At 36.0% G+C, this 12,374-nt stretch overlaps 1 protein-coding gene across 7 annotated transcripts in view; it reads left to right on the top strand.

Annotated features, from left to right (window-relative positions):
* DMD (dystrophin) overlaps window positions 1–12,374 on the top strand; it is a 1,125,431-nt gene that overhangs the window by 552,034 nt on the left and 561,023 nt on the right. For all 7 annotated transcript variants that reach the window (XM_054165808.1, XM_054165807.1, XM_054165806.1 and 4 more), the window contains one exon: window positions 6,387–6,537. In XM_054165808.1, the coding sequence (XP_054021783.1) occupies window positions 6,387–6,537 (151 nt within the window). The remainder of the gene's footprint in view (window positions 1–6,386; window positions 6,538–12,374) is intronic.

Below are 12,374 nucleotides of genomic sequence, written 5' to 3'. Positions count from 1 at the left end.
AACAGGAGGAAAGCTGTTTTAAAGCAGTGCCCCAAATGAGAAACCATACTGGACCAAAATAAATGGATTTTAACTTTAATTTTCCAGGTGATTTTTTTTTTTTTAATGTAGAAGATTTTTCCTTATAATTCAAAGTAAGATAGTTTTAAAAAAGTATTATTATGTGTTTTTCTTATGGTTTCACTCATTTTGAAAAATAAAGTATGTTAAGCATGATAAATTATCATAATCATTTTAATAAGGAACTCAGGTGAGTGACTGAAATTTTTAACCAGATCAACAGCCTGTTTACTTACAACAGTGCTAAGAAACACAACACTCATGACAAATCTTGAACAATCACACAATCACAGAATGTTAGAGGTTGGAAGGGACCTCCAGAGATCAAGTCCAACTACCTGCCAAAAGCAGGATCACCTAGGGTAGTCCACACAGGAATGCATCCAGGCAGGTTTTGAAAGTCTCCAGAGGAGACTTTCTGTTCCAGTGCTCTGTTCACCATAACTGTCATGAAGTTTCTCCTCATTTTGAGGTGAAACCTTCTATGGTCAAGTTTGTATCCACTGCTCCTTATTACTGCACCGTCCAATAAGAGGTTGGCCCTCTCCACTTGACACCCACCCCTCAGGTATTTATAGACATTGATCAGATCCCCTCTCAGTCAACAACTCTTGAGTTCATCTGTAGCTAAGCACAGCTGGGAATCTAAGTGTATTTCTTTAAAGAAATCTTTCTTACTGTGATTGTAGCCAGGTTTTGTAACAGCAATGAAAAATAGATCACATTTGATTTGAAGACTGTGATGCCTCCAGTTGACACTGCTTAATACAAATAGAAAAATGCAAAGGACACAGTTGATAAGGCAAAGGTGGAAACAAATACCTAGCAGTCTCAAGAAGGGGAGGTTTAGGTTGGATGTGAGGAAGTTCTATACAGAGAGAGTGATTGCCCATTGGAATGGGCTGCCTGGGGAGGGGGTGGAGTTGCCGTCATTGGAGGTTTTCAGGAGGAGATTTGATGGAGTGCTTGGTGCCATGGGTTAGTTGTTTAGGTGGGTTGGATTGGTTGATGGGTTGGACGCAATGATCTTGAAGGTCTCTTCCAACCCGGTTTATTCTATTCTAAGGTTGTAGTATATGAAGGGAAGAGAGCATAGAAGAAAGCTGCAGTGGTGTAAGACATTACAGCAGTGTAGGAGATGTTTTATTACCATAACACTTTTTCAGAAAATGTTTTCAAATTATGCTTTTCCCTAATGTATTAAAAATAAAAATATTTTGAGTGCATGAGCTCTGCTTAATCCTGAAAAATAGCTTGTAGTACTCATTTTGATGACTTAACAGCAATATTCCACCAAGTGTACTATGTAGAAGTTGTTATAAATCTCTGCATTTATTTTTTCTTCTTAAATAGACACAGGGTTTTTGCACTGGTTATTTAGTATTTGTGCTTTTCTAACAGTTTCTTAGATGGTTGATACTGTGTTCCAATATAAAACCTAAGAATGCTATTTAAATAACAGTTTCACAGGATACTAAAAACTTACTACAGCTTGAATTTATAGGAAGCAAAGAGACTTGTGTCAGCTGCTGTGGGAAGCTGTCAGCCCATAAAGGCTTAAAGGAATCCTTCCATAAACTACTTTTTGATCTTTAAGTCGTCTTCTTTTTTTTTTTTCCCTTAATATTTCTTACTTTTTGCTAGTAAGATTCCGTGTCCTGAATACTATGATGTATTCAGAGACTCCATCTCTATGTGTCATCTCTATTAATGGCATGAGTGATTTGCTCAATCAGTGCTGAGCTCTGACCCCCTTTTTTTTTTTCTGTTGTGACTTTATCAGGCATGGCAACTGTATTAAAATTGATAGAAAAAAAAGATTGCCTGATCTATTCTGACTGTTTGTCTGTGTCCATTTCCAATGAAATTTACTGAACAGGTTGTTATTTATTAGAGTGTTTTGGAATGCATGTTTGGACTGAGCAGGACTAAGCAGTAACTGCTTTATTTTAAATCAAACAAAGGTTCTGGTGTTCAGCAGCTATTAACCTCAGGGCCCATGAATCAAGTTGTACTTGAGGAACAGAAAAAGTCAGTTCACAGACAGTTGGAAGACTACTCTCCTATCCAGAATTTAGCCTCAGAAAAGTCTTCTCTATTCTTTTAAAATGTGCTTTTAAAAAGTTTTAATCAAATAATAATTATTTTTCCTTCAATATCTTGTGAATGAACCGAATGAACAATACAAGGAATACTTTTATCTCAACTACTTTTTTGATCAAGTGTGGGGGTTTTGTTTGTTGGGCTTTTTTTTGGTAAAAAATGCAACAAACACCTTTATTGGATGCAGGGGGGAACATTAGCACTAAGGATGAGAAGGCTGAGGTACTCAATGCCTTCTTTGCCTCAGTCTTTTAATAGTCAGACCACCTATCCTCAGGGTATTCAGCCCCCTGAGCTAGAAGACAGGGACAGAGAGCAGAATACATCCTTCACAATCCAGGCGGAAGCACTTGGTGACCTCCTATGCTGTCTGGAAAATTGTGCAGTCCAGATAGGATCCACCCAAGAGTGCTGAGGGAGCTGCAAAGAAGCTTGCCAAGACACCCTCCATCATCTGCCAGTCAAAAGTCCTGGTTCAGAGGGGAGGTTGCCAGTGTGATGCCCATCTACAAGAAGGACCAGAAAGAGGATCCAGGAAGGGACAGTCTGCCAATCTGACCTTAGTGCAAGGAAAGATTGTGGAAAGGTTCACCCTGAATGAACTCACACAGCATGTGTGGGACAACCAGGGGATCAGGCCCAGCTAGCATGGGCAAATGAAAGGCAGACCCTGCTTGATCAAGCTCATCTCATTCTATGACCAGTGACCCACACAGTAGATGAGGGAAAGGCTGTGGATGTTGTTTATCTGGACTTCAGCAAAGCATTTGACGCTCTCTCTCAGTATTCTGCTGGAGAAGCTGGTTGCTCATGGCTTCGACAGATGTACTCTTTGCTGGGTCAGAAACTGGATGGATGACTGGGTCCAGAGAGTTGTGGTGAATGGAGTTAAATGCAGCTGGAAGACAGTCTCCAGTGGTGTTCCTCAAGGCTTGGTTTTGGGGCCATTCTCATTTAATACCTCTACCAATTATTCAGCTGAAGGGATCAAGCACACCCTCAGTAAGTTTGCAGAGGAAACTAAATTGGGTGGGCATGTTGATCTGCTTGAGGGTAGGGAAATTCTGCAAAGGGATCTGAACAGGCTAGATTGATGGGCCAAGGTAATTTCTATGAAGTTTAACAGAGCTGTGTGCTGGGTCCTATACTTGGACCACAACAACCCCATGCAATGCTACAGGCTCAGGGAAAAGTGGCTGGAAAGATACTTGGCAGAAAAGGACCTGAGGATGCTGGTGGACAGTCATCTGAACTTGAGCCATCAGCATGCTCAGATGGCTAAGAAATGAAAGTGTGGCCAGCAGGATTACGGAAGTGATCGTGCCTCCTATACCTGGCATTAGTGAAGCTGCACCTTAAGTACTGTGTTCAGTTTTGGATGTCACAGTATAAAAGAGACGTTGAGGCACTGGAGCATGTCCAGAGAAAGGCAATATCTCTGGTGAGGGTTCTGGAAAATATGAGCAGCAACTGAGGGAACTGGGAATGTTTGTCTGGAGAAGAGAAGGTTGAGAGGGAGAGATTATTGCTCTCTACAACTACCTGAAATGTGGTAGTAGTGAGGTGGGTGTTGGTTTGCTCTTTCAAGCAACAAGCAATAGGACAAGAGGAAATGGCCTAAAGTTGTGCCAGGGAAGGTTTAGATTGGATATTAGGGGAAAAATCACTCAAAGAGTGGTTGAATATTGCAAGAAGATGCCCAGGGAAGTGGTGGAGCCCCTGTCCCTGGAGGTGTTCAAAAAAGTGTGTGAATGTAGCATTTTGGAGCAAGATTCAGTGGTCACGGTAGTATTGGATTGACAGTTGGACTTAGTGATCTTACAAGTCTTTTCCAACCTTAACTATTCTATGATTCTGTTAAAAAAACAAATAAAAAAATCTCATTGATTGCTAACTGTGGGGATTTTTTTATGCCTCATATTTCCCCCTATCATATATTTAATGTAATGGAATAAATACAAAGTGACTGTGTCACTGCTTGATGGTCCAAACCTGTTTCACGTATTATTAATCAGAAGCGATTACCATATGCAACATGTTAGAAGTAAGAAAACCGGATCTTTGTAAGGGCGTGTTCAGCACTGCATGGTATTAAAAGCTTTTAAAACTAAGGTGAGTGTATAGAACCAATAGACTAGAAGAACAAATTATGTTGTCTTCTGAAAAAAATAAAAATCATCAATACTATTGAAGAGGTGGTCTGATTTCCCTTACAGTAATGTGATTTCAGTTGGTGAATTAAATTGTTTAGCATTCAAACAGGTGTAGACTTTATCCATACAGAAATAGATTTATTCATAGAAAAATAATTGAGCATCTTTGGGTTTATCCTTTAAGCACACCCTAAAACCTATCATAATCCTGTGACAGAGGATTATTAAACTAAACAGTAGCATGTTTAATGATGATCTGCTAACAAAACATTCTAGCTAATCTCTGATTAGTGGTCACATTTCAACATCAATCCAAAACACAACATAACTGAATTCCTGAGGACATACACCATGTGGGGAAAAAAAAATAAAATGAACTCCTAATTCTGTCTTCATTTTATTTCCTTAGCATTTGGTAGGAGCAAACAGATCTTGAACCAGAAGATCAATCAGTCACTCTGGGCAAAAAGAGATTAAATCTTCCCAAAATGCCAGAAGTGCTTACATGATCTTTTATGTAGTGCACAGTGATAGTAATACTTTTCATTCTTGCTTTCTGTACAAACCCTTATTTTTTGATATTTCTATTTTGTTTCAATCATCCTGTTATTTCTGGCAGTTTTCTTTTTTATTTTTTTTTTTCCCCTTTGCATAACTATATCAAATTTTCAAATGGAAGTGACACACACACACACACACACATATATATATATGGCTTTAATAAAAGGTCCCTCTACACAATGCAAGTAGAAATTTCTTTGAAGAGAATTGCATTTTCTTTGCAATAATAATAAATGGACTTTTGTGTCTGTTGGAGAGGCAGTAAAAGTGGAGCGGAAATATAGTGTGTATGCCTGAGATCCTTTGAGGTAGTCTCTGACTACAAGAATTTTTTATTAAAAAAAACCCCAGTGGTTTGCATAGGTATTCTATATAATATTATAATTCATATTCCTATTTTTAAAAATCCTTTAATCATAATAGGATCATGGGACTAAAACTGGGGGGAAAAGAAAGATGTAATGGTGTGTCTTGATTTTTTTTTATCCTAGATTTCTGATCTTAGAGCAAATGCATCACAGATAATTTAGGCTATTTTCCCTTTGAAAAGGGTCTAAAAATCATTGTCTAGCCACAATGCCAGTAGTGTTAGCCAGCAGTGGCCGTTTGCAGTGTTAGTAGCTACAGCAATCTGCTGAGGTGTGTGAGGAGCCTTTTCTCAGTACTAGTGTTCCCTTCATGCTAGCATCTATGTAACCTGACAGAAGTATACACTGTTACACCAAGTCCTGTATTGTACCCATGATGTTAATGAGGGTTAATACAGCTGTTAACAAATTTAAATAAACTTTAATTTAAATAAAAGTTAATAAATTTTAAATGTGTTTTGACCATGGAATTCATTTGAATAAGTGAAAAAATATATATTTTTAAAATTATAAGATACTAATTTGTGGCACACAATAATAATTCCATCATTCAGAAATACTACAGTTTCTGTTAAGGATGTTAATACATGATGCCATCACCGTCACAGTTAATTCAACCTGAAATAGTCAATACGATTAAGGGAGATTCAATACGATTCCAAGGAGAGACTGACGGAGCCGAGGCGCTTCAGTTTGGAGGGGAGAATAAGGGGTGACCTCATTAATGTTCGTAAATAAGTAAAGGGTGAGTCCCAAGAGGGTGGAGCCAGGCTCTTCTCAGTGATGCCAAATGACAGGACAAGGGGCAATGGATGGAAGTAGAGGCATAGGAAGTTCCATGGAAATGTGAGGGAATTATTTTTTTTTTCACTGTGAGGGTGACAGAACACTGGGGTGGTTGTGGAGTCTCATTCTCTAGAGATATCCAAAAGCCACTTGGATGTGTTCCTGTGTGATCTACTCTATGTGATCCTGCTCTGGCAGGTGGGTTGGACTAGATGATCCTTCAAAGTGCCTTCCAATGCCTAACATTCTGTGATTTTTTTTTTTTTTTTGTGTGTGTGTGTTTTTCTTTTTCCTTCTCTGTATCTAGAAATAGAATATCAATAGATAATAACTTCATCTCCTTTTATACTTGCAGACGGTTTGACAAGTCTTTGGAAAAGTGGCGGCTGTTTCATTCTGACATGAAGAAATTTAGCCACTGGCTAACAGAAACTGAAGAAAAGCTTTCAAGAGCACAGATAGAGGCTGGAGACATGGGTCATGCAAAAACTAGCCAGTTTCTCCAGGTATGATTTGTTTAACTTATTTCCTGGCTTGTTTTTTGTTTGTTTGTTGGTTTGGTTTTTTTTGTGGTGGTGCTGGTGGGTTGTTTTGTTTTGTTTTGTTTTCTGCAGTGATTAGAAATTTGCAGGTTGGGGTACGCTATGCAGTTATTTCATTTAAGGATTTCTTGTGTTGAGTGGCCAGTGACAATTTTGGTCAGATATTTCTAATGAAACATTGTAACTAACTTTGGTGTTTTATTTAAAGTGCTCATTGGTTCCCATTTGATCCTTGTGACCATCAGAAGTATCAGATTTAATTTTGAAATCTTGTGGAAGAAATGTGGTTAACCATTGAACTGTGCAAGAGATATTCCATGAACTGTGTCTTGCAAGTATTGCTTATTTTGCCTGTTTCATGTTTTAATAAGAGAACCTTGAGGATACATTTTGTGAAATGCAGTGTGACAGAATAGCCACTTAGTTCCTATCTGTCCAGTTCCTATTTCTGTGCTTTTCATCTTGTGAGGGCTTTGACCATCGTAAGGAAAATAATGACTCTGGTTTCTTTGTAGTTTTTCATTTCCTCCTTGCATGATTGAAAATGGAATGAGTACAAAGAATTAATTCTAAACCGATGTTTTGCAAGTTGATAGGTTCAGATGAATAACACAGCTTGAGTAATTTCTGGTTTCATGTTATAAATTACTACCTGGGCATAACGAAAAAAAACCCAAACCAAATGAAAACAAATCTATTAAACTATTCAGCATTTGTACATTTGAATTCCAGGACTGAGTTACTGGATTTCAGGTTGAAATAAGTTGGGGATACCTAAATATTGAAGGTACAGTTTTGCTTTAAATGCAACACTAATCTACTTTTTGGCTAACAGTTTAAAAAAGAAAATCATTAGTTTTGGAATTTTAATGTCTAAAATCACCTTTTTAAGCTTTAGATTGCTGTTTCATAATGGTAAAATTACTGAACTGGAAAGGAAAGCAAATCATGTGGTGCAGGTAGATAAAAAAGATGCAAGTGTTATGTAATAACATATATATGCTGTCAACCCTTTGAACACTGAAGAAGCCTAAGATCTGGCTGACAAAATCAAATGGCATCAGTGAGTTTAGGATGTTCTTTTTTGTGTGTATAGCGGTAGCTGAGCTTGTTCATGTTTCCACTGAAATTTTCCTTCTCTCTGTTCCACAGTTTAAAGCATTTGTTTGAAAAACCTGCAAATACTAAAGTAAGAGGTGTTTCTACATGATGAGTAGTGATACAGTTTCATTGTGTTCTCTCTGTTACCATTCTCAGCACTTCTCTGGTATTCTTGAGCAGCTTCGTCTCCTGTTTTCTAACCCCTTTCTGAAACAGTATTTCCTCTCTGAGAAAAGGTTGATTTTTGACAATGTCCAGACTAAGGGCATGTTATAACTGTATGTGTAGCACATTTCACAGTCCTGACAGAATAGAAACATCATTTTCTTCTCATCACTGAGAAAGAAATTCATTCTGAATTGAACATCAAACTGAAAGACCCTGAGATTATGTCATTATGCAGAAGTTTAGATTTCAGTATAGAAGAGGAATGCTTTTGTTTTGTTTCCCTTTGACCTAGCCTCCTTCTCATCTGTTACCCATTTGTTATATTCCTATACAATATATGAGAACATTTTGAATATGATTACATTTCTATGATTTTCTTTTTGCAGTACATCAATCTTTTCCTTTTCCCCTTGTGTTAGAAATCCTAGGAACTCACAAGTTTGTCTCTCAAACATTTATTCAGTTCAATAAACTACCTTTCTAATGATTTTTTTGCACAGTGTAAAAATATTCTAACTAAACTCAAGAATACAGTTTTTAATGTGAGTTAACATTTATTTGTGAAAGAACATTTAGACTAAAGTTTCATTTTTCCCTATTCTCTTCCTTGTTTCCATATTTTACTGGGTCTTGTTTGAAAAGTATTAGGCTTCTGTAAGGCTGACAGAAGAGGTGATTAGAATTTCCATTTGATAAAGTTAAAACAGCTGAACATTTTATTTACTAGATTAGCAACTTGTTTCATTAATGAGATCATGCTGCTTACTGAACCATATTCAGAATTAACAGGATTTGTTTGAAAATGCTTTCACAAGCAAGTGAATAGTTTTCTATTCAATGAGGAACTGTTTTGAGAAAAAAAAAATATGTGTGTATATATATAAGTATATATACATACAAAACTTTCAGTGTAATACTATTTCTAGGTAAGACTGCTTTGGAAAAGTAAACATTAATGTGGTCATTAACATTCAGTAAATACATAGAGTCACATGTTAATGCAAAATGAAACAGTCAACAGTATGATTAGGTGATTATGTTAATATAGGTTAAGAGGTAATTAGTTTCTTTTATGTGTATTTGGGGAGGGGAGGTGGGTTCCTTTTCACTGCACAATGGCATGAAACTAAACAACATTTATGCATTATAGATAATGTGAGCAAAATTTAATAATAGAATTGTTTCTATTTCGTGTCATGAATACTTAAATAGTCTTACTGTAAATTTTACACTAAGACTTTTTGAAAGAAGAACTCACACTACTGAAAGAAATCACATTTCACTTTTTAAAGAATTTGTAATTGACTTCTTTTGTGATTAGCAGACAGGATTTAAAAGGATATTTTACAGATAGCACATCATATAATCCCTTTGAAACATGTTCAACTCTATCTTGAAAGTAGTTGAAAATATATATTTTATTTTTTTTTTTACTCTCATTATTCTGAATGAAAGGCTTTTCTGTCTCTTCACTCCTCAGTCTGTGCTGACTTCAACTTCCTGCATTTTCACTTAGTTTATTTACTTTTGTGCCAAGAATGAGTTGTAGTTCACTTTTATCTACTCCCTGGTGTTTATCCCCCTCTATTCTTACAGGCTGATGTAATTTTCCCAATTGGATTTAATTTGGTAACTAAACCTGCAGTTTCCTAATCTGCTTTCATATGATAGCTGGACAACTTGATTAATTTCCTGTACCTATTTCTCTTTCTGAAAAAGGTGTTCTCAATTATGCAAACTGAAATACCATCATCAAGACAGCTCAGGTGCTGTATTTTATGTTTGAATCTTCCCACGGCTAAATATGAGAATATCATTTGCAAGCATCTATCTAAAATTGGTTGTTCACTTTCTTCTTTTTTCTTGTGGTCTTCCTTGCAGCCCCAATCTACATTCCATTTCATATGCAAATAAAAAGTACTGGAAATTAGTGCCAGGTTAGTATGCAGCAAAGAAACAAACAATAATTGTGTGTGTGTGTGTGTGTTTGTGTGCCACAGATAAAGGCTAAACAGACAGCTACAAAAAGAGGAATTCATCAGTAGTTTCAGATGTAGGCTGTCATGTTGCATTCCTGAATCATTACCTGAGAATTTAAGAAATGGTATCCTTTTTTTTAAAATACAGAACATCAAGCATATTCATCATTTACACTCATGTTCAGAATTGCTCAGCAGTCTAGAGTTAGCACCAATAAAACTTAAATTTATTACATTTTTTAAAAGTGTCCTTTTTTGTTTGGTTTGTTTGGGTTCCTTTGTTTGGGTTTTAATAATAAAATATTTTGGGTCTGGGTCTGAATTTTGAAACAATTTCTTTGTGTTCATGATGCTAATCTATTGGGACTTGCCAGTGATGGGTACTTTTCACTAAACAAACAAGTGCTGGACTTTACCTTATTTTCTGTAATCTTGTTATTTTAATAATATTGGTTTTAATAATCTTGTTATTTTAATAATATTTCATTTCACTTACAGATATAAATATCAAGAATATGATGTTTATTTTTAAGGCCAGAGACCACCTCAAAAATATCAGGAAGTTTTTTCTATTATTGGGTGGTGTTATTAATTATATTAGGTATATCAGGTAGTCGTAGAACTAGGGGAATGGGAGAAAAATAGAAGGGGTAGATTCAGATTGGATGTTAAGAAGAAGTTTTTCACCATGAGGGTGGTGAGACACTGGAACAGGTTGCCCAGGGAGCTGGTAGAAGCCCCATCCCTGGAGGTTTTTGAGGCCAGTCTCGATGTGCATCCTGATGTAGTGTGAGGTGTCCCTGGCCATGGGAGGTGGGTTGGAACTAGATGATCCTTGAGGTCCCTTCCAGCCTTAACAATTCTATGATGCTATGATATTCAGTTTTTGAGGATACTGTAGGTATAGAAACTGCTTGTAAGTTTCAAATCTCTTAACTTTTTCAGATAATTGACTTATGGGACACTTACACTTTAGAGCACTTATCCAAGCCTCTAAAAACCTTATGAATGACTCATGTCTTCTCTAGACTTTACCTCTACTGCACCATGATGTCAGGAATATCACCTTTTTGACTTGCAGATGTTTAAAGGAGAAAGAGATAGAGGAGTGAGGTTTCAGTGCTGAAAGTCATGGTCATGCTAATAATTTATCTCTTTTATATCCAAATTGGATTATATGGATATTGATGATTTAATAACCACTGAATTTAAAGAGTTCTTTCTGGAATACAACATAAATGAAATCAGAGGATATTGGAGAAAAAAAAAAGGCGTTTTAATGTTTGAGGCCACATATTCTCATACCACAAAAGCACAGTGGTAAGTGGGTGGATATTTACTGTTTCCCCCTGTGACCTCTTTTAAAAAAATATAATAATTGTGTCCTTCATAGGTTCAGTTTTGTTCCATTTGGGTCAACTTTGTTCCTTCTGGTTCAGTTGTGACCAGTGGTTTTTAGTGTTATGAAGTATTCTCAGAGAAAAAGTAGAAATGTAGCAATTCTTTCTGTTCAAAGAGATTATCTATGATTGTTTAATGATTCTAGATATAGAAAATATAGAATGTGGATTTAATTAGAAACCAATTTAATGTTGTTTTACAGGAATCTTTAATTAGAATGATTACGGTAGATACTACAAAGTCCTTCATAATGCAAAGGCATGTCTGAAAGGATAGATATATGACAAGAATGTAATATTGGCTAATATTTTATTAGTGCCAAAAGCATGTAAGCTCTTGCTATTATGTTTTTAAAAAAAAACAAACAACCAACTACAGTCTTTATTTTATTATTTATTACTATTCTCATCACAATTTTACACATCCCTAGTACTTTGACTAAATGTTCTGAACTAAGCACTAAAACATTCTAAACATGATAGCCAGCCTACGCAAATGCCATCAGCTCTTACTTATTCAGAGAAGCTTATAGGTTTTCTTTTTACAGAGTATTATCCTCTTATCAAACACCTCTGAGTGCTGCAAGCTGCTGCCCCTAAGAAAGAAAACCTAAGCTCTGTAATAACCCATGGATTTCAGGGTTTTTTTTACACAGTTTCTAAGTTTTTGGTAGAAATGTTTCAAATAATATATGAGAGCTTTGAATCAAGCATTTGGGCCTTTTTTTTTGGTTTAAGTTCAGCTTCAAAAGAAATTCATGGGCCTTTCCTGACTGAAGTAATGCAGCAATGGAAAGACTTGATTTTAATTTAATAACAGAACATCCTAGTGAAATAGTTACTCTTTCTTTTTTTATGCCAAGCAAAATACTAAATAACACTGTAATCTTTAACAATAATACATTTCTGGACATATGAGATTCCTAAAGACTTTTTTTTACCTATTAAGAGAGTTGTCACTGTCATTCTTATTACTAATCAAAGTGATGAAATACCAAAATGGTTTATGCTGAATTTGAGATGAAAACATTTTCTTGTCATGTCAAGCCGTAAGAAGTATTTCATAATTATATCAGTTATTTAATTCTTCTCTGCTACACAGAGATCTTCATTATTCTATATTCCCGATTCACTGTATCCTATTACAAGATTT

The sequence above is a fragment of the Dryobates pubescens genome, chromosome 12 (genome assembly GCF_014839835.1).
Source record: "Dryobates pubescens isolate bDryPub1 chromosome 12, bDryPub1.pri, whole genome shotgun sequence".
Taxonomy (NCBI): Eukaryota; Metazoa; Chordata; class Aves; order Piciformes; family Picidae; genus Dryobates; species Dryobates pubescens.
Note: the sequence above shows the minus strand (reverse complement) of the source record. Positions and strands in the feature narration are given on the sequence as shown.